This window comes from Bombina bombina, chromosome 3, assembly GCF_027579735.1.
Source record: "Bombina bombina isolate aBomBom1 chromosome 3, aBomBom1.pri, whole genome shotgun sequence".
Classification (NCBI taxonomy): domain Eukaryota; kingdom Metazoa; phylum Chordata; class Amphibia; order Anura; family Bombinatoridae; genus Bombina; species Bombina bombina.
In genome coordinates, this window is record NC_069501.1 from 461,407,892 (window position 1) to 461,432,009 (window position 24,118).

Genomic DNA, 24,118 nt, shown 5'->3' on the forward strand with positions numbered 1-24,118 from the left:
GTGGCTGAAGTGAGCGTTAGAAATCTAACGACAAAACTCCAGCCGCAGAAAAAAGTCAGTAGTTAAGAGCTTTCTGGGCTAACGCCGGTTTATAAAGCTCTTAACTACTGTGCTCTAAAGTACACTAACACCCATAAACTACCTATGTACCCCTAAACCGAGGCCCCCCCCACATCGCCGCCACTCTATAAAAAATTTTTAACCCCTAATCTTCTGCTCCGTACACTGCCACCAACTACGTTATCCCTATGTACCCCTAATCTGCTGCCCCTAACACCGCCGACCCCTATATTATATTTATTAACCCCTAATCTGCCCCCCACAATGTCGCCGCCAGCTACCTACACTTATTAACCCCTAATCTGCCGTCTGCACTCCGCCGCCAGCTACATTATAGCTATGTACCCCTAATCTGCTGCCCCTAACACCGCCGACCCCTATATTATATTTATTAACCCCTAATCTGCCCCCCACAACGTCGCCTCCACCTGCCTACACTTATTAACCCCTAATCTGCCGAGCAGACCGCACCGCTATTATAATAAAGTTATTAACCCCTAATCCGCCTCACTAACCCTATAATAAATAGTATTAACCCCTAATCTGCCCTCCCTAACATCGCCGACACCTAACTTCAAACATTAACCTTTAATCTGCCGACTGGAGCTCACCGCTATTCTAATAAATGTATTAACCCCTAAAGCTAAGTCTAACCCTAACACTAACACCCCCCTAAGTTAAATATAATTTAAATCTAACAAAATTAATTAACTCTTATTAAATAAATTATTCCTATTTAAATCTAAATACTTACCTGTAAAATAAACCCTAATATAGCTACAACATAAATTATAATTATATTATGGCTATTTTAGGATTAATATTTATTTTACAGGCAACTTTGTATTTATTTTAACCAGGTACAATAGCTATTAAATAGTTAAGAACTTTTTAATAGCTAAAATAGTTAAAATAATTACAAAATTACCTGTAAAATAAATCCTAACCTAAGTTACAATTAAACCTAAGACTACACTATCAATAAATTAATTAAATAAAATACCAACAATTATCTACAATTAAACCTAACACTACACTATCAATAAATTATTTAAATACAATATCTACAATTATCTACAATTAAACCTAACACTACACTATCAATAAATTATTTAAATACAATATCTACAAATAAATACAATGAAATAAACTAACTAAAGTACAAAAAATAAAAAAGAACTAAGTTACAAAAAATAAAAAAATATTTACAAACATTAGAAAAATATTACAACAATTTTAAACTAATTACACCTACTCTAAGCCCCCTAATAAAATAACAAAGCCCCCCAAAATAAAAAAATGCCCTACCCTATTCTAAATTAAAAAAGTTCAAAGCTCTTTTACCTTACCAGCCCTGAACAGGGCCCTTTGCGGTGCATGCCCCAAAGAATTCAGCTCTTTTGCCTGTAAAAAAAACACATACAATACCAGCCCCAACATTAAAACCCACCACCCACATACCCCTAATCTAACCCAAACCCCCCTTAAATAAACCTAACACTAAGCCCCTGAAGATCTTCCTACCTTATCTTCACCATACCAGGTTCACCGATCGGTCCTCGGAAGTGTTGATCCAAGCCCAAGCGGGGGGCTGAAGAGTGACGTCCATCCTCGGGCTGAAGTCTGGATCCAAGCGGTGGCTGAAGAAATCCATCATCGGGCTGAAGTCGGAAGTCCATCATCAGAATTCGAGGGACGCCATCTTGGATGACGTCAATTAAAGGAACCGTCATTCGTCGTCTAGTCGTCGGTTGAAGAGGATGTTCCGTGTCGGCTTGGAAGAAGATGGTTCCGCTCCGCTCCAGAAGAAAGAAGATTGAAGATGCGGCTTGATAGAAGACTTCATCCCAATGATGGACTTCCGACTTCAGCCCGATGATGGATTTCTTCAGCCGCCGCTTGGATCCAGACTTCAGCCCAAGGATGGACGTCACTCTTCAGCCCCCCGCTTGGGCTTGGATCAACACTTCCGAGGACCGATCGGTGAACCTGGTATGGTGAAGATAAGGTAGGAAGATCTTCAGGGGCTTAGTGTTAGGTTTATTTAAGGGGGGTTTGGGTTAGATTAGGGGTATGTGGGTGGTGGGTTGTAATGTTGGGGGGGGGTATTGTATGTGTTTTTTTTACAGGTAAAAGAGCTGAATTCTTTGGGGCATGCCCCGCAAAGGGCCCTGTTCAGGGCTGGTAAGGTAAAAGAGCTTTGAACTTTTTTAATTTAGAATAGGGTAGGGCATTTTTTTATTTTGGGGGGCTTTGTTATTTTATTAGGGGGCTTAGAGTAGGTGTAATTAGTTTAAAATTGTTGTAATATTTTTCTAATGTTTGTAAATATTTTTTTATTTTTTGTAACTTAGTTCTTTTTTATTTTTTGTACTTTAGTTAGTTTATTTCATTGTATTTATTTGTAGATATTGTATTTAAATAATTTATTGATAGAGTAGTGTTAGGTTTAATTGTAGATAATTGTAGATATTGTATTTAAATAATTTATTGATAGTGTAGTGTTAGGTTTAATTGTAACTTAGGTTAGGATTTATTTTACAGGTAATTTTGTAATTATTTTAACTATTTTAGCTATTAAATAGTTCTTAACTATTTAATAGCTATTGTACCTGGTTAAAATAAATACAAAGTTGCCTGTAAAATAAATATTAATCCTAAAATAGCTACAATATAATTATAATTTATGTTGTAGCTATATTAGGGTTTATTTTACAGGTAAGTATTTAGATTTAAATAGGAATAATTTATTTAATAAGAGTTAATTAATTTCGTTAGATTTAAATTATATTTAACTTAGGGGGGTGTTAGTGTTAGACTTAGCTTTAGGGGTTAATACATTTATTAGAATAGCGGTGAGCTCCAGTCGGCAGATTAGGGGTTAATGTTTGAAGTTAGGTGTCGGCGATGTTAGGGAGGGCAGATTAGGGGTTAATACTATTTATTATAGGGTTAGTGAGGCGGATTAGGGGTTAATAACTTTATTATAATAGCGGTGCGGTCCGCTCGGCAGATTAGGGGTTAATACGTGTAGTTAGGTGGTGGCGACGTTGTGGGGGGCAGATTAGGGGTTAATAAATATAATATAGGGGTCGGCGGTGTTAGGGACAGCAGATTAGGGGTACATAGGGATAATGTAAGTAGCGGCGGTTTACGGAGCGGCAGATTAGGGGTTAATAATAATATGCAGGGGTCAGCGATAGCGGGGGGCGGCAGAATAGGGGTTAATAAGTGCAAGGTTAGGGGTGTTTAGACTCGGGGTTCATGTTAGGGTGTTAGGTGCAGACGTAGGAAGTGTTTCCCCATAGCAAACAATGGGGCTGCGTTAGGAGCTGAACGCAGCTTTTTTGCAGGTGTTAGGTTTTTTTTCAGCTCAAACAGCCCCATTGTTTTCTATGGGGGAATCGTGCACGAGCACGTTTTTGAAACTGGCCGCGTCCGTAAGCACCGCTGGTATCGAGAGTTGAAGTTGCGTTAAATATGCTCTACGCTCCTTTTTTGGAGCCTAACGCAGCCATTCTGTGAACTCTCAATACCAGCGGTATTTAAAAGGTGCGGCCAGAAATAAGCCAGCGTTAGCTACGCACCCCTTTGGCCGCAGAACTCTAAATCTAGGAGTTAGGATTTATATTTATTTTACAGGTAACTTTCAATTTATTTTAACTAGGTACAATAGCTATTAAATAGTTAACTATTTAATAGCTTACCTAGCTAAAATAAAGAGAAATTAACCTGTAAAATAAAAACTAACCTAAGTTACAATTACACCTAACACTACACTATACTTTAATAAATTATTCCTATTTAAAACTAAATACTTACCTGTAAAATAAACCCTAAGATAGCTACAATCTAATTAATAATTACATTGTAGCTATTTTAGGAATAATATTTATTTTACAGGTAACTTTGTATTTATTTTAGCTAGTTAGAATAGTTATTAAATAGTTATTAACTATTTAATAGCTACCTAGCTAAAAGAAATACAAAATTACCTGTAAAATAAATCCTAACCTAAGTTACAATTAAACCTAACACTACACTATCATTAAATAAATTAAATAAATTAACTACAAATAACTACAATTAAATACAATTACATAAACTAACTAAAGTACAAAAAATAAAAAAAGCTAAGTTACAAAAAATAAAAAAAATAGGTTACAAACATTTAAAAAATATTAAAAAATTTTAAGCTAATTACACCTAATCTAAGCCCCCTAATAAAATAACAAACCCCCCCAAAATAAAAAAAAATGCCCTACCCTATTCTAAATTAAAAAAGTTCAAAGCTCTTTTACCTTACCAGCCCTTAAAAGGGCCTTTTGTGGGGCATGCCCGAAAGAATTCAGCTCTTTTGCCTGTAAAAGAAAAATACAACCCCCCCCAACATTAAAACCCACCACCCACATACCCCTAATCTAACCCAAACCCCCCTTAAAATAACCTAACACTAATCCCCTGAAGATCATCCTACCTTCAGTCGTCTTCACTCAGCCGAGCAGCGATGGAACCGAAGAGGAGATCCGGAGCGGCAGAAGTCATCATCCAAGGGGCGCTGAAGAAATCTTCTATCCGATGAAGTGATCCTCCAGTCGGCGCTGAAGAAGTCTTCCATCTGGGCGATGTCATCTGTTCCGATCAGGCAATAGAATGCGAGCTCAATCTGATTGGCTAATTGGATCAGCCAATCGGATTGAACTTGAATCTGATTGGCTGATTCAATCAGCCAATCAGATTTTTCCTACCTTAATTCTGATTGGCTGATAGAATCCTAGAATCTAGGTGGCAGCTGTGTCCGGGAGCGGCGGTTTATGGGTTAATACATTTATAAGAGTTGCGGCGGGGTCTAGGAGCGGCGGTTTAGGGGTTAATACATTTATAAGATTTGCGGCGGGGTCTAGGAGCGGCAGTTTAGGGGTTACTAACTTTATTTAGTTGTGGGAGGCTCCGGGGGCGCCGGTATAGGGGGTAGAACAGTGTAGTTAGTGTGGGTGCTTAGTGACAGGCTAGCAAGAAAGCTGTAAAAAAGCCAAAGAGCAGCGAGATCGGATGAGTGATAACTCTCACAGTCCGCTGCTCATCGCCCCGTACTTGGTGCGCGGCTTTTTGACAGCTTTTTTGATAACTTAGGCAAATTTTTGCAGGTCCGCGGCAGCGATGTGAGGCGAGTTTAGGCGGGCATATTGGGCCGGCGAAGGCAGGAAAAGTAGACACGTTGATAACTACCCCCCTTGGGATTGGCGAATGTTTCTAAAAATTCGAAATTTAAAATGAATTTTGATACATTTGTTCATTCGAATCGAATTCTGAATGTTCGAATAATAGAATGTTTAGCTATGTATTCATTCAATTTCGAAATGTAATATTCGAATTTGAAAGTGACATTCAAGTTTGAAATAGTATTTCTAGTCTACAACTGTGTTTAATAAATGTCACATTCGAATTTTAAATAGTATTTCTAGTCTAATACTGTGTTTTATTTTAGTCTAATACTGTGTTTTATAAATGTGATATTCGATACGAATGTGACATTCGAAATAGTGTTTCTAGTCTACAATTGTGTTTTATAAATGTAATATTTGAATTTGAATGTGATAAGCGTTCAACAAAAATGTATATGAGGTCATTGTTAGAGTATAAACACTCATACTCTAATTCCCTCTTTTACTCTGAGTCTATCAAGGTCACTGTCTGCCTTCATTTGTCTTTATCACAGTCATGCTCTGGCGTGTTCTTCTGTCCCTCAATCCTTCTCACAGTTACTATATTCCTCTTTATCCTACCATTACAATTATTTTGTTTTTCTTTTCAGCCATTATAGTCTGATTTTTTTTTTTGTTCCTATTAATCTCAGTCACACATTCTTCCCAACCATCCCAGTCATTCTATGCATCACAGTCATTCTATGCATCCCAGTCATTCTATGCATCACAGTCATTCTATGCATCACAGTCATTCTATGCATCACAGTCATTCTATGCATCTGTCTGTCCATCAGTTAATCACAGTCTGCCTTTTTGTCTCAATGTAACATATATACTTCTTCACCTTCCCTTCTGCAGCCATTCGATACTTCTCTTGTCTGTGTCCATCTCTGTAAAATTGTATCTCTCTTTTCATCAGTCATATTCTTGTTGTCTTTGTCAATCTGTCTCTAACTCTGAATTCCTCTATACATCAGCCTGATTAATTTCCTTTGTCAACCACATCAACATTGTCTCTAATTCTCTACTATGATTACATTGATAGTCTCTCATATTCTGTATCATCATAAAATCATTGCTTACTGTATGGTCATGTCTGCATTGTCTCTCCTCCAATATGTTCATCACAGAGAATATTGATTTTCCCATCTCTTTCATTCACCATTTTCATAATTGTTGCTTTGTTTACCTCTTTCTCAATAAGATGCTATGATCTGCTGTTCCCCTGGACCAACCTTTTAGTTCCTTGACCCTTTTGCTATTTTATGTCCTAATTTACTTTAGTCTAACACACTGGCTTCCAGTCTAGAAGATCTGAAAAGAATGGTTGACAACTGTGTTACCTATTACCACTACAATCATTCTTTAAAGGGACAGTCTCATCAAAAAATAAACTGTGATTCAGATAGAGCAAACAATTTCAAGCAACTTTCTAATTTACTCCTATTATCATGTTTTCTTCTTTCTCTTGGTATCTTTATTTTAAAAAGCTGGAAAGTAAGCTTAGGATGAGGCCCATTTTTGGTTCAGCACCTGGGTAGCGCTTACTGAATGGACATTTAGAAAACAAATTAGCAAGCGCTACCCAGGGTGCTGAACCAAAAAAAGGCCGGCTTCTAAGCTTACATTCCAGCTTTTTAAAATAAAGATACCAAGACAACGATGAAAAATTGATAATAGCAGTAAATTAGAAAGTTGTTTAAAATTGCATGCTCTATCTGAATCATAAAAGTTTAATTTTGACTATACTATCCTTTTAAATACCTTCTTAGCCCCATAGAGTAGACTGCAGTATCAGCACAGCATGACATTGACTATATTGACCTTTATTTCTTTAATCTCTCTATAAGCCAACCTTTCCAACTTTATAACCACTTTTTCTTAGTTTAAGGTCTCACAATTACCACTAACTCTGCTCTTCCCTAAGTTCTCTACAGATCTTTAGACATTTTCATACAATTTCCCACATCAAAACAACATATTTCAAACTTGATATTATTTCTGATGTCTCTCTTTCACATCACCTGCACTGACCTTGCTGTCATGCAATGCAATAAAAATAAAAGGCTCAACAAGGGGTCAAGTCCTACAAAAAAAGTGTGGGAACTCACCAACACTACCACCACCCCCCTCACAATTAATATTGTTTTATATACACACACACACTGTATTTATATGTATATAATCTATACACTTTGGTTAATGAAAGCAAATTAAATCCAATGAAGGGTTGAATGGTTTGGCCTAAGAATCCTCCTCTGTCACAGAGTCTTAGCCACTTAAGGATCAATAGTCCTATTTCTGCTGAGGGGATCTAAATAATCCCAGAGCAAGCCACACAGAAATGTAAGCAAAATGTGTTGCACACATTGTGGGGTGATAACACAGCAGGACTGCTGACAGTCTTACATTTAGTGTATTGTAGGAAGTGGTACTGCCCATTACTAGAGGATCTAACTATCTCTCTAACCAGGCTGTGCTTCAGCTACTCCCACCAGCAGCAGCAGTGTTTACTGAAGTGTTTCTGTTCTCTGTCCAGTGGTAACTTAGTTCCTCCTGCCAAAATAGTGCAGGAACTCCGTTCCCATGTGTTCCCACTCGATTTGACCCCTGGGCTCAACTCTAGATGGGACTGCACCTATCAGCTTTCCCAGCAACCCCACAACCCTGAGTATCTCATTCCTACTCTCAGTCAGATTTCCTTCACTATAAGTTAGTTCTGTGCTTCTACACCTTTGCTCTATGCTGTTAAACAGCCCTATTTTTCATTTGTCATCTGCTGTCATGAAATGTATTATTAATGTGCTGTGCCTGACAAATTATTCCAAAAATCTCTTGAACCTTTATCATAATCTCTTTATCAATCAAGTAAAATAATTGTGCAAAAGCTTCATGCAACAGTTCAGACAGGGCTTGATCAAGAACAATTAAATGTACATGAAAAATCTTCCAGTAAAGTTAGAAGTGTCCCATACACAATTAAATCCGATTTTAAGCTCTTCATATGGGCGTCCTTTGCTTCAGAGAGCTTTCTTGTTACTGACTAGCATACAAATAGACAGCCTAACTGATACTGACATACAATGAGATATATATTGAGACAAGACTAATGAACTCTAAGCAGACAAGAACAATCTAACACACAAACAAGATTGGCTTCAGGCAGGAAGTGTGGTTTCTTAAAAGACTCATCTGTCACATGTTAAATAAAGGGAAATACATAAGAAGCTGGTCTATGCTTTGTATTTTCATTAGTGTAAGCCATGGTCAGATTATAGTTTTAGGCAACTTCATTATCGAAGGATACATGTTCAAATAGAGAATGTGATTTTAAACAACTGTCCCATTTAATTCTATTAGCTAATTAGTTTTGTTCTTTTGGTATCCTTTTGGCAAAATTATACCTAGGTAGGCTCAGGAACTGCTGATTGGTGCCTGCACATATATGCCTCATGTTATTGGCTCAGCCAATGCTCTCAGTTAGTTCCCGGAAGTGAATTGCTGCTGCTTCAACAAAGGATATCAAGAGAATGAAGCAAATAAGATAATAAAAAGTAAATTGGAAAATTGTTTAAAATTGTATCTGAATCGTGAAATAAATAAATTGGGTTTCATGTCCCTTTAAGCAAATTTACTCACCAGTCACTTCTTCCCAGTGGTCTTAATCACAATGAAAGACATTGATTATAATTTATGTCTGACTTTACAGAGTTGTGGGAGTAAAAATTAAACATTGATGATTCAGATAGAGCAATTTTAAAAACGTTTCTAATTTACTTATGTGGTCACATTTAATTATTTTTCTTGGTATCTCATTTTGGTATTTATGGTTTTATGCTCCTTTCCGTGACAGCCTGGATAGCTCAGGGGTATGCACTTTCATGAGCCTATCTAGGTTTACTGTCATGAAAAGGAGCTAAGGACACCAAGTTAAAAATTAAACCTGGGTTAGGCTCATGCAGCATTCCTCTGATTGTGTCTTAGCCCATAATAAGAAGGGTACAGTCATTAGTGTTACTGTAAACCTGTGGTGCTTTAAGGAAAGGATAGTATCGTGCCCAGAAGAGTTGTGAAACATAGCTCAGGGTGTAGCGCTGTTAAGGACTTAGGGTGTGCTAAGCACAGGCGGCTTTTGAAAAGCTTAAAAGTTTATTTACATCTTGTCCACATACAAGCGGATGTTCAGAAATCTTTCTTCCTGGAAGTGGATGCTCCTAATTCTGACATTGGAGCCACTTTGACTCAACATACAGAACCAAAGCACCAGATGTATCCAATTACTTTTTTCTCTAAACATCTAGCTCCTCCCAAAGAGAATTGTGATACAGGGAATTGCTTTAATGAAACGTGCTCTGAAGGAATGAAGATAGGCCACTGGATATTATTTTTCACTCAATTCAACTATGTCATTATCTGTCATCCCGGGTAAATAAACAGTAAGGCAGATGCTTTGTTTAGAATTCCTAAAGTTTTGCCAGATCCAGTCTCTCAGTCTGAACATCAGAGAGATCTTGCAGCACAACAGTCTCTACTACTCTCCGTACGGAGCTTGATAAATTGACCCCAATAAGTAATTTCAATTACATTTTGGTGACCTAAGTTTGCCAAGGATGACTTTGTTTTGTAAAACCTGTGGCACAGTGAAACATTCATTTATTCATATTTACTTCCGCTGGTGCCTGCTATCTTCTGCCAGTTCTTGAGATACCTTGGACAAGTGTATTTATGTGTTTTATTGTGGAACTACTTCCTTCTGACTGTCTTGACATTATTTTAATTACTAAAACGGCTCATTTTACTCCTGTGATGGGCCTTCTTTTCTGTGCGTATTACTGCTACTTTACAGCCAAGGGAGACTTTTTTGCCTTCATGGTCTGCCACAGAATGTGCTATAAGATAGAGGTTCACAGTTTACCTCCCAAATCTCACAGCACTTCTGCTCTCGCCTCAGCATCACACATTCAGTGACATTAGGATACTATCTGCAGACTAAGTGGACAAACCAAACTTTGGTGCAGTTGTTTTTGTACTTACCTTCAGAAAAACTGACTGTCATTGCTTCCTACTGTTGAATTTATTTAAAATATTCAAGTCCACTATTACAATGTCTCCCTTCTTTGCAACATGGTTTTCATCCTAACATTCTTCTGGATCTGTTATTTTTCTTGATCCAGACCTGGATCAAAGGCTGACCCATGCTTCTAACAATGTTGTTATTACAGAAGACTCAGCTTCAGACTCAACAGCAGAAGAAGTTTTGTGCAAGTAAGTCTTCTTCCTCTGCTCCTACATGTCTCTGTGGTGACAAGGTTTGGCTTTCTTTTGCTAATTTGAAGTTGGCTAGTCTGTTCAGGAAGCATGGTCCTCACTCTCCTCACTATCTTAAAGATTACCCAGATTGTGAACCTTGTTGTTCTGGGTCTGGATTTACCTTTCATTTATTTAGCGCAACTGGTGTTTCATGTAACCAATTTAAAGGGACATGAAACACAAACTTTTTATATCATGATGTAGAAAGAGCATGCAATTTTAAGCAACTTTCCAATTTACGTCTATTATCTAATTTGCTTAATTCTCTTGGTATACTTTGTTGAAAAGCATATCTAAATAGGCTTGGTGGCTGCTCATAGATGTCTCGTGTTTTTGGCTCACCCATATGCATTGCTATTTCTTCAACAAAGGATATCTAAATAATGAAACAAATTAGATAATATAAGTAAATTGGAATATTGTTAAAAACTTTTGGGTTTCATGTCCCTTTAAAGCATTGTGCTCTGAACCCTTTCCTTTAAATGCATCTTCCTCCTTCTCTGTTTCTTGTTACTGTTGAAGGATTTGAAGAGTCTGTGGCGGAAAATATTTTAAACTCCCATATTTACAGAGCAACATTTACAATATCTCATTAAATGGAAAGGTTAAAGCCTGGAAACCTGCTTCTAACTGGCATCTCCTCATCTCTTATACTTGTTTCATTGTAACCACCCTTCTTCTCCTGGTCCTGTTCACATCCAGATATTGCACCTAAGGAATGGTATTCTTCTGGCAATGCCATAGCCAATGCCAATAAGGGTATGGGTGGTAGCGTTACTAGAATACTAAGGTGCACTAAGGATAGTACTGTGTCCTGAGAAGCTGCCGGCCATAACGCAGGTTGTAGCACTGTTTAAAACTTATGTGCTAAAAGTGGTGTGGGAATCAGTGGCAGTATCGCTAAACATAGTGCATGCAGTGATGTCTATACAGAAGACAGCGCTATTTGTGACCTGGACATGGAAAATTATCTTGAGGCAGAAAGAGTGCCCACGTGGAGCAGGAAGTTATATATTACCCATCAGTGCTTCTGGTTCCTCTTTCTGCTTCACGACCTGGCTATGGTTTGATTTACTGGTTCATGACTTTGCCCTGAAATCTGGCCACTCTCCTGTCTAGTGCTCTGATACTGACTCCTGGTTCCTGACTGCTTCTACAGCCTTAATTCCTTTACAATCTGAAAACAAAATAAAATGGAAATGATTTCTGAAACTGTACACTCTATCTGAATAATGACTTTTTTTTAATTTTGATTATCATATTGCCGAAAAAATATAGTTGTAAAATGTTCAACCTCAAGATATTGTCCATCTGCAAACATTTGTTAAGAAAAAAAGTATAGCAACTACTGTACTGTACTCATAAATATTACTGTTGAGATCAGTCATGTTTTTAGCACAACTACAGCTTTTGACATAATTTTTCCTACAGTATGTTGGCCAAATTCCTTTATAACCCGTGCTTTATAGTCCAGCCCTTGTTCCCTTATGCTCTTACCTATCCTCTTAAACCTCTTACTTTAAAAACATAGGATCTTACTAAGTACATCACAAATAAATTCATCACTATCAGAAACATCTACTCACAAGCTCAACAAAACACTTTGGGGGATATTTATCTACAGTGCAGATCAGGTCCACCAGACCTCGCTGAATGCGGAGAGCAATACGCACTCCGTATTCAGCATTGCACCAGCAGCTTTTGTGAGCTGCTGGTGCAACGCCACCCCCTGCAGATTTGGGGCCAATCAGCCGCCAGCAGGGGGTGTCAATCAACCGATTGTACTCGATCGGGTTGAATTGCAGCAATGTCTGTCCGCCTGCTCAGAGCAGGCGGACAGGTTATGGAGAAGACTGTTGCTTCATAACTGCTGTTTCTGGCGAGCCTGTAGGCTCGCCAAAAACACGGACCCTCAAGCTCTATCCGGAACTTGATAAATGGGCCCCCATGCCTCAATTACTCTTGACTCCAATTGCCTTATTCTACTTCTCTATGTTCTAAAGATGGATGATAAAGTATCTTCTTTACTGTTCTTTTCACCCTGTGAAATGCTTTTGAAATGATAAATGCAGACAGCGTATGCTGTCGGCATTTATCAATGTGCGGCGGACATGACAGCTACAGCGGATCATGTCTGCTCGCACTTTTATAAATCAACCCCCATATCTTAACCTCATGTGCTCTTTTTGTTGGCACCATTTAGGTGCCAGCATTCATCGTTTGCTGAGATATTTGATCAGCACCAGCATTTTTATGTTTTTAGCTATTAAATTGCTGCCTTATTTTCCTCCCCATTAGTCCTTGTACTTTTCCTTGTCTTAAAATCTAATACTCCTATTACACTTTTTATTTTTGTATCCCTTTCTCATTATCTCACATCATTATTAAACGTTACCTATTCAACTTTATAATTTCATTCTCCACTCTCTTACCCTCTTCATCTATTGCTCGTTTTAAGCTCTCCTGCTCCCACTTCTCACATACTATTTTGAGGGCGCCTTCTTCCTCTGTATAGATATTAAGTGACGATGCTAACACTGCAGGGGTTATAAATTACCTCTGCTCTTTGGTTCAGTTTCAGGAAGGAGGTGGCTTTTGATGCAGATGTCTTTTTGTCTTAGACACCAAGGGAGCACAGATAAAACTGTGACATAGGGTGCATGTAAGGAGCTGTGATTACCCCATTATTTTCTCCTTAGAGAGCAACATAGAAATATATCATGAGAGACAGACAAATAGCTAAGAAAACATGATTGAAAGATAGATGATAGATAGATAGATGATAGACAGACAGATAAATAGATAGATGATAGACAGATGGATAAAATAGATAGATAAATTATAGATAGATAGATAAATTATAGATGATATAGATAGATAGAAAGAAAGAAAGAAAGATAGATAGATAGATAGATAGATAGATGATAGACAGACAGATAAATAGATAGATGATAGACAGATAGATAAAATAGATAGATAAATTATAGATAGATAGATAAATTATAGATGATAGATAGATAGATAGATAGATAGATAGATAGATAGATAGATAGATAGATAGATAGATAGATAGATAGATGATAGACAGATAAATAGATAGATGATAGACAGATAAAATAGATAGATAAATTATAGATAGATAGATAAATTATAGATAAATAGATAGATAAAATATAGATAAATAGCTTGATAGATAGATGATAGATAGATAGCTAGATAGATAGATAAATAGATCAACATAAATATAGAATTAGATATAATGTACTATTTCACCCATTTTTTTTTTTTCGTTCTTTACTCCTGTATCTCCCCCTAATTTTTGCTTCTTAGAACCAGCTGTCTTTTGGAAACAATAGCCAATCAGCCTTTCTCTAGTATGAGATTCATACAAAATCCCCTCCACCCTCCCCTTCCAGATCTGCTTCCTGCGCCCCTTCTATTGCTCAGAAATGACTACTTCATATTCACAGCAGCTCTTTTGTACCTCAGCATCTTAAAGGGGCACTACCACAACATAAAATAGTGCTGTTAACAAATTTTTAACAGCCTATTTATTTGTATTAGAAAAAAATATCCAATGTATTAACCCTTCTGCTATGAGAGTACCTTACATGATATTATTTATTAATTTTTGGCTCTGCCACAGCTGTTTAAAATAAAGGCACAGATAAAAATAAGTGTAATATAATAAGACTAACCATAATATGTTTACTAATGTAAAGCTGTAACACCATACAAAATAAAGTACACATCATTTTTCAGTAACCGTTATCTAGATTCACTAACAACCAATGTTCTTCACTAGTAAAAGAAACCTTTACAATGTCTGTGTTTTCCTGCATAGCTTATTTAATAGAGCTTGATTGACACAGAAATAGCAGACATTCCTCTTGTTTCACAGTTAATCCATAAGTATGTTATTTCCAAATAGAAGTTAAAGAGATATAAAAAATCCTCTGTTTATGTGTGATTACAAATTCATTTGCAGACAAAAAGCAGTTAAAAGTGACATTTTGTTAGCAAAATGTACAGGTATTTGATACGGCAAAGCAGTTTACGCATAGACAACCTTGAAATGCCTGTTTAAATTTGATGTTCTTGTTCCCTATGCTGTAGCCAATCAGAGGCTGTTTTAGGTAAAATCCGAAACTTTGGAACATGGTGGTGAAATATTTCTGGTTTAGGTCATAAAATATTATAGTATTTATTTATTGTTCTGCAGATTGCAAAGTGTGGAATATGTTTCAAGTCTATATATTGTCTGTTTCCTTTTAGGAGATACCTCGCTAGCCATTTTGTAAACCTTATATAAATAGCAGAGATCAGATATAGTATAAAATACCTAAAATATTGTTGAGATAAAGTTTACATACTAAAAATTAAAAGCAGATTAAATATCTATTCTCAATAGCAAGTGATATTTAACAGACATTTGTGCTTCAACCAAAAAAAAAGAAGCATATTTGTTCTGCATCAAATCCTCAATGTGTCAAACCAGCCTTTACAGGCATTGTAATACTGAAGGTTTAGAAATGGGTAGTTTCATAAGCGGACACAATGCAACAGAAATGGTTAAACTCTAGCTCTAGGCCTCCTCTGTCATTCTCCTCTCAGAAAAACCCTTTTTTTCTCCACACTACCCTTCTCTTAGGCCAGAACAGCATCTCCAGCCAAACTCAACACGTCTAATGCTTGCTGGTCCGTCTCCATGGTGACAGCAAAGTGAGAGGCTGTCAGGAGAGAAAGGGCCACAGAAGAAAAGGCACAGTCTGTGGGGGGTGATGCAGAAGGATATTGAGGAATGGAAATAAAAATGAAAAGGCAGTAAGGAAAGAGAAAAGAGAAGTGGGAACATAAATGGTGAAGGATAAAGAGGTAGATGATGTTGGACTAGGGGAGAGATGTGTGTATATGTATTTTATATGTATGTATATGTGTGCGTGTGTGCGTGTGTGTGTGTGTATATATGTATATGTGTGTATGTTTGTGTGTGTGTGTCTGTGTATGCAGGGGCAAAACTACAGGGGGTACAGAGGTCGCAATTTTTTTTATTTCTTTTTTACAATAAAAAATGTTGACCTGCCACTGCATGCACTGATATCATGTGAGTGTAACATGATGCTTCACTAGTGTCTCTGACTACAGTGGTCAGTGTTTCTGTTTTACCCATTGGTGTTTATGTGTGTGTGTGTCTGTGTGTGTATTTATGCATGTATGTGTGTGTGTGTGTGTGTGTGTGTGTATGTATGTGACAGTGTGTGTATTTATGCATGTATGTGTGTGTGTATGTTTGTGGAACCAGTAAATTACAGACTTTGTTACTACAGCATGGGGGGAGGGGGTAAACAGTGTCACTATACAGTACCACTATATACAGTACAGGGCTCTGGACTATGTCACAGACTACTGTGGTCACTTTATAAAGTACTGGGGCGGGTAGGGTCAGGCCAGCCATCTCACCAACAGATTACAGACTGTGTCACTGACTCACTATAATACAGTACTGGTGGGTTAAACAGTGTCACTATATACAGTAATAGGGGGTCAGACCATCTCACATACTGTGGCAAAGGGCACCTCCTTTTGCAGACATGTAATCTGATTCACATTTTTTTTCTGTGTTAAATGTAAAAAAAAAAAAAAAAAAAGATATGTATCAAATTCACTTTTTTTTGGGGGGGGGGGGGGGGCTTCTTAGATTCTTGCACCTGGGCCCTGTGGTTTCTAGTTACGCCTCTGTGTGTATGTGTGTGTGTCTGCGTGTGTGTATTTAATGTGTGTCTATATGTGTGTGTGTGTTTGTATGTGTGTATATATGTATGTGTGTGTGTATATATATGTATGTGTGTGTGTGTATGTGTGTGTATGTCGGTGTATGTATGTGTATGTATGCATGTGTGTGTCTGTATGTGTGTGTGTATTTGTGTGTTTATGTGTGTGTGTGTTTTATATATATATATATATATATATATATATATGTATATAAATATATATAGATATAAAATACACATACATACATACACACACAGTATTTATGTAACCCTCTCCAGAAGCCAATAAGTTAAACAAGTTAGGACAAAACAAAATTCAAAATTTTAAAATTATAAACATTTTAAAAATGTTTATGTTTGAGAGTAAAGTAGTAAAGTATGCACTACCATTTTATATATATATATAGAGAGAGAGAAAGAATTAAATATATGGACAAGTAAAATACAGATATATATAAGTTATCCAAAAAAAATAAAAGGATATAAGGACCCTAAAACAAATAAATTCTCTTTAAATAGATTAAAAAGAAAAAGCACTAAATTGTCTTCTGATGGGTTTAGTGCCCATGTTAAAAAAAAAAGTTATAGTAACTGTTAACTTCTGTAATCGGTCCCATAACCTTCTTGATTCTGCCCATGCTGTGAATTTATCATTACATATTTATATGTGTATTTATATGTACTAAAATCAACATTATGTAATTTCTGACCAAAAAATATTCTTTTTACTCAGGCTCCACTTATCCAGAAGAAGGTTAAGGATGGCATAGTAGCCATCATGGAAGCAAAGATCCAGTTGGCATGGATTTTCACTGATTGGGGAGTGTCTCTAATACCATCCACTGAATAAGCCTTCTGGATTTTCTACTTTCTTCCACGTTCAAGGTTCCCCACACTTTCAACATTGTCCTATGCATCTGTGACTCTCCTTTTGACTACAGAATGAGACCTCTCAGGGTGGAGCTTCTCCTCTTGTGGGCATCTTCAGCCTTGGCAGGAATACCAGCTGTGCCCTGGAAAGTGCATTGTCCAGAACAGTGTGTTTGCCAGATCCGCCCCTGGTACACACCTAGGTCTGCTTATAGAGAGGCCAACACTGTAGACTGCAATGATCTATTTGCCACTTCTGTTCCAAGTTCTTTGCCAGCAGGGACCCACACTTTGCTCCTGCAAAGCAACAATATAGCTCACCTGGAACAGCAGGAGCTTGGCTACTTGGAGAACCTGACAGAGCTTGACCTATCTCAGAACAGCTTCACTAACATACAAGATTTCAATGCTAGACAGCTTCCACATCTAGTCAGCCTTCACCTTGAAGAGAACCAGTTGGAATACCTCCCTGATCACAGTTTCTCTGGATTGGAGAGCTTAGAGGAGTTATACTTAAATCACAACCAACTGTCTAATCTCTCACCCCAAGCATTCTCAGGTTTGAAACGTCTCCTCCGGTTGCATCTCAACTCCAACTTATTGACAACTCTAGATAACCGCTGGTTTAAAGAATTGTCAGGACTGGAGGTATTAATGGTGGGGGGAAACAAGGTGAGTTCAATTCTGGATATGAATTTCCATCCACTGTCAAACCTCAGAAGCTTGGTGCTGGCTGGCATGGGACTACGGGATATATCTGATTTTGCCCTTGAAGGACTAATAAACTTAGAAAGTCTCTCATTCTATGACAACAAGTTGGTCAAGGTGCCCAAGAGAGCTCTCCAGAGGGTACCGGGCCTGAAGTTCTTGGATCTTAACAAGAATCCCTTAAGTAGAATACAACAAAAGGACTTTGCTGATATGGCTCAACTAAAAGAACTTGGGTTAAATAGCATGGACGAACTTGTATCTATAGATGAACTTGCACTTATGAATCTACCTGAGCTCACCAAGTTAGAGGTCACGAACAACCCAAAATTATCATTTATTCATCCCAAAGCTTTCCAGAAGCTGCCTCGTATGGAAACTCTAATGCTAAACAATAATGCCCTGAGTTCTCTTCACCGTGAAACTGTGGAGTCACTTCCCAATCTACAAGAAATTGCTATGCATGGTAATCCATTACGATGTGACTGTGTTATCCGCTGGGTCAATGCCACTGCCCCACATGTCCGTTTTATGGAGCCACAATCAACATTATGTGCTGAGCCTCCTGAGTTGAGACGTACACCTCTGAGAATGGTTCCCTTCAGAGAGATGAGTGATCGCTGTCTGCCACTTATCCCGGTACCAAGTTTTTCACCCCGTGTGAGAGCATCTGCTGGTCAAAGCATTGCGTTACACTGCCGGGCATTGGCAGAGCCTGAACCACAGATTTATTGGGTTACACCTTCTGGCGAACGTCTTAGATTATCTGCAGAATGGGGAGGCTACAAGGTACAAGAAGAGGGAACACTAGAGATTCAAGTAGTGTCTTCAGCACATGCAGGACTGTATACATGTGTTGCACAGAATCTAGTGGGAGCTGATTACAAAAGCGTCCATTTGATGGTAAACCAGCTTTATCCAGCAAGAGATGACCCTGTCCAGCTGAGAGTAGGTGAGATTGGGGAGCGTCATATGTTGCTATCCTGGACTCCACCACTGAATGCCCTTGGATGCAGCCTCCGCTGGAGTTGCCTGACACCAGGTGCAAGTGTGGAGAGGGCCAGGCTGCCAGTAGGACTGCACTCTTATAATGTCACACGTCTGCTTCCAGGAGAGGAGTGCAGGGTATGCTTGAGAGTATCCATCTTAGGGGGCAGGGCAAGAACGGCTTGTGCAAGTGCCCAGACTAGGGAGACTGGAACAGGGTACAGGAACAGGGGTCAAAAGGCTCTTTCAGCACTGGCTTTCTGCTTGCTGTTTGTAATTGTTGGGTTGCTTGCACACTATCGTATAAGGGGCAGATCTGATGCACTATCCCCATGGCCTCTCTCTGGAAGAGTTATTTATGCACCAGTTATTCACCAGTGGGACAAAAGCAAAAAAGATCCAAATGAAACAGGCATCAACCTGCCAACCACCCCTATTTGTTCATGAACTCTGGACCAATGTATCTCATGGACTCTCCCAAATATGAGACATGAATAAAGAAGTATGGATAGTAGTGCCTTGGAAGTTAACGTAGAGGAACAGAAAGCCTTAAAATCAACTGGCAGACAATAGGTTACAGCATCCATGTGAGCACACAGACTTGTACAGATACAAGGGCAAATAGATACATGTGACCATATACAGACCAGCAATGTGGAGATGTGTAAATAGATTGTATTCAAGTTGCAGCTACATATACAGGGATTGCCAATTCTTTACATTTTCAGTGATGTACAGATATTCTAGAAACATGTAAAGAATACATGCTGATGTATATAGTTACAATTCGATATGTACATAATTACAAACAGACCTAAATACTAACATGTTTTATAACAATACACAATGCTAGAGACAGCTAAACAAAATGGAGGTAAATAGACACACAATACATGTACAAATATATTTGTGCTACATAGACATGCTATGGTCTGGTACTATGTGGTTTCCTCGCTTTAAGCTTCTAGCACTCTAGATTGATTAACCAACCAGGGATAAGATTTGAGGGAATGATGTTTTGCTAACCGTCTGTTGGGCAGTATCCCAAATTCTTCTCATGCAAGATCTGCAAAATGGAAGAAAATGTTATCCTTCAATTATCTATAGTGAGGAAACAGTTCTGAATGCCCTACCTGATACAGAGAGATTTAGGGTTAAGGTTCTCTTTTTTAAGTTTTACAATTGGAACAGAAAAAAACTGCATTGAGACTTGACAGAGCCAAGCAGAAAATCTCCTCTGTATATCTTTCCCAACATGAATTGTACAATTGTGATTATTGTTATAATAAAGCTCTGAACGGCAACAAAGAGAAAAATGTCAGTTGTGTGAAAGAGGAGACTGTGTGAATTCTGAATATATACTGTAGATCTATTTCAATGTAACAAAATTACCTAATCACATCAAATGAGTTTTTAATTCAGTTATTCCAAAATGTTTGAAAACCCCACTATAAACTATAAATCAAACACTGTCAAAATGCAATAATTCCCCTACACCATGGACAATTTAACTTTGGTATTCCAATCAATAAGAAACATATGTTTTTTAAGGGATTTTTTGACTTTTCAAATTCTTCACCTTGTTACTGTTGAAAAAAACGTATTTGCCTAATGGCATTTCCTACCATAGCTTTACAGATGATACAAAATTGAGTAAGGTGATTAGGTGAGAGCAGGATGTAATTGTTCTGCAAGGAGATTTACAAAAAGTAGAAGAATAAGCTGGTAAATGGCAAATGAGATTTAATGCTGGGAAATGTAAGGTTCTACAATTTGGAAGTATAAGTATGTAGGCTACCTATTATTGACGTGAAACTAGACTTTACAAAACAGATGTGGAAAATGATTTAAGTGTACTTATAGATAACAAACTTAAAATGAGTGCGCAAAGAAAGGCATTGGCTTCTAAGGCAATTAAGATATAAGCATGTATTAAAAGAGACATAGATGGAAGGGAAGTAGAATTCTGTCTCTATATAAATCCATGGTAAGGCCTCACCTTGAGTATGGAGTGCAGTTCTTTAAAAAAAGGACATGGCCGAATTAGAAAAAGTTCAGAGAAGGACCTCAAAACTAGTAAGGGGAATAAAGAATTAAACTATGAAGAGAGGTTAGTCAAATTGGCTCTGTTTACTCTAGAACACTGGTTTTCAAATCTGTCCTCAGGCCTCCCTAACAGGCCAGATTTTAAGGATATCTGAACTATAGCACAGGTGAACCAATCAGCTGATTAGTAAACATGGTTATTGTACCTGCTTTCATTCAAGGTAATCTAGAAAACCTGGACTTTTGGGGAGGCCTGACGACAGATTTGAAAACCAGTGCCCTAGAAAAAAAGGCACTTGAGAGGAGAGGTTATATGATTAATTTATACAAATATAATGTGCTCTACTATATGATGTTGGATAGCACAGGTGTATACTTTCCTCAGATAATATATTTCTATAAGGGCCCTACTAAAATTTATGTCACATAACAATAGAGCACACACAAAATTGACTTTTTTGGTTGATGTCTTTGGCATACACCTCCCATGTTTTTGAACACACAATAGCCAGTAAAAACAGTAAATATCTGGCTAACAAAAGCTCTAAATAAAAAGCGATACTTCTGCTTCTCAGTGACAGTACAGGGCAAAGTACAACATGTATGTATTTTGGGTGCATTTAAATTGATTTGGTTACACTTTTTGCTTCAGTTAACATGTATTTTAACCAATGACTTTTAATACCCAATCATGTGTTATTGTTTGCACAAGGCCAATCGCAAAATAATGTCTAGTGAAACCTACTTTTAATCTAGGTCACATCACCTAAATTACAAGATATGTAAGCTATAGGGAATTTAACGAAAGCAACAAAAGTTGCGTTATTTAACCCTCTATAGTGCAACCATTACAAGTTTCGAAACAGCCGACATGTGCATGTGATATGGTTGCGTTGAGCTCTATACCGCACAAAATACAAGCGCTGTTTTGACGTGCTCGTGCACGCTTTCCCTATAGACATCAATGGAGAGAGTGGGTTAAAAAAAAAAACTAACACCTGCGATCGCGGAAAGAAAAGCTCCGTAACGCAGCCCCATTGATGTCTATGGGGGGAAAAAAAGTAACGTTTAAACTTAACACCCTAACATAACACCCCTAATCTGCTTCCCCCGACATCACAGACACCTACATAATGTTATTAACCCCTAATCTGCAACTTCTGATATTGCCGCCACCTAAATAAATCTATTAACCCCTAATCTGCTGCTCCCGATATCACTGCCACTATACTAAAGTTATTAACCCCTATTCCCCTGCACTCCAACATCGCCCACACTGTAATAAATCTATTAACCCCTATTCCGCCGCTCCCCGACATAGCCGCCACTAAATAAAGTTATTAACCCCTAAACCTCTGGCCTCCCACATCACTACCACTAAATAAACCTATTAACCCCTAAACCACTAGCCCCCCACATCACAACAACCTAAATTAAACTATATTAACCCCTAAACCTAACCCTAACCCTAACGTAACCCTAACCCTAACACCCTCTAACTATAACATAATTAAAATAGAGCTAAATTAAAGTTACAATTATTAACTAAATAATACCTATTTAAAACTAAATACATACTTAAATCTGAAATAAAACCTAAGCTAGCTACAATATAACTAATAGTTATATTGCAGCTAGCTTAGGTTTTATTCTTATTTTTTTTTATTTTATTTATTTTTTTATTAATTCCAGCAACAAAATAAACACATATCAGGTTACAATTCGTCAAGCCACACAGGGCATTCAAAAAATGTACTGAAACATTTAGGAAATAACAATAAATAAGTAATACCAAAAAAACATGCAAGTATATACTAATACCTGACATTCATAGTATAGCTAAATACATCGCTGGAGATTTTATAAGTATTAAACGACTTATGGACAAACAAACAAAAAATAAAAGGAAGAAAGAAAAGAAAAAAAAATGAATAAATTCCTCCTCCTCCCACCTCGTACAATGCTAAAATGCCACTATAACTATACCGGAGAACTGATCTTAATACGTCTTATTTTATCTCTTTCTTAACTCTCTTTTTCCCTTCCCTTACTACAAACAAATAGTTTACAAAGCTATGGAAGATAGGAGAAAAAATGTCTGAAAAAGCTGTCTATATTTTTTCTGCTGATTCTTTCCCTTCCCTATCCTTCCCCCTCTCTTTCTCTCCTTACTATTCCTTAATTCCTATCTCATATGGTGATCTCCCGAAAACCAGATACCCATGATGGAGGAAACAATTCTAGTATAACCAGTTCTAAGAAAGCTATAGTATTTAAAAAGGGCTGCAAAATGCGTCTTTGAATCTAAAGTGGGTAAGATGTGATCAACGGAAGCCAATCCAGAAGAAAAGCTCTGACTCTACATTCAGCTGAACATTTAGTATGAAAAGATTCAAATATGATTTGAGACTGAATTTCTTTAAGGAACCCTATAACCCTGGGAGCTATATCATCTTTCCAACCCTTAGCAATTAACTGTCTTGCAGTTAAAATAATTGTATTTAATATCTTTATCACTCGCTTGGGACGTAGATCAACATTGGTTAGAAAAAATATCTCATCAGCAGCAAATGGGGCCGTATCTTTATAATATTTACTATAGCAATATCTTATCTTTTGCCAATATTGTTGGATCTTAGGACAGGACCAAAATATGTGAAAAATATCAGCCCTATCCAAGGAACATCGTGGACAAGCATAATTTTGGGAAGGATAAAATCTAGCCATTTTATCGGGAGAAAGATAATAATTATTGACTAATTTTAGATGTGCTTCTCTCCATGATACAGAAACTTGTAATTTTTCTAACTCTAGGAAGCTTCGCTCAATCCTATTCTCCTCCAATTGAGGAAAGTATCTCTGCCAGTAGTTATATAATTTATCTACACATAGTTCCCCCTGTCTAGCCAAAAGAATATCATAAATCAATGATATTGAAGAATGACCCAGGGAAAATTGACGGATTATATTCTTAATATCCATCCAGTCCACAAAAACCTCAGTGTTCCATTTTTGCGTAAATATATAATGACGTAACTGGAAATAAGCAAATAGACTCGGGTGGGGTAGGTTAAACTTTTGAAATAATAATTCTGAAGATAACAACTGATTAAAGTCAAATAACTGATGAACATAAATCAGTCCTGCTTCGGCCCACAA

The 24,118-nt window shown here is 37.5% G+C and overlaps 1 protein-coding gene across 1 annotated transcript; it reads left to right on the forward strand.

The window, feature by feature from the left end:
- The first annotated feature begins 17,290 nt into the window (after nucleotides 1-17,290).
- Nucleotides 17,291-20,223, forward strand: LRRN2 (leucine rich repeat neuronal 2). Its single transcript, XM_053704692.1, has one exon. It carries the CDS (start codon nucleotides 17,291-17,293, stop codon nucleotides 19,358-19,360), a length of 2,070 nt encoding a protein of 689 aa, XP_053560667.1. The 3' UTR covers nucleotides 19,361-20,223.
- The last annotated feature ends 3,895 nt before the right edge of the window (nucleotides 20,224-24,118 follow it).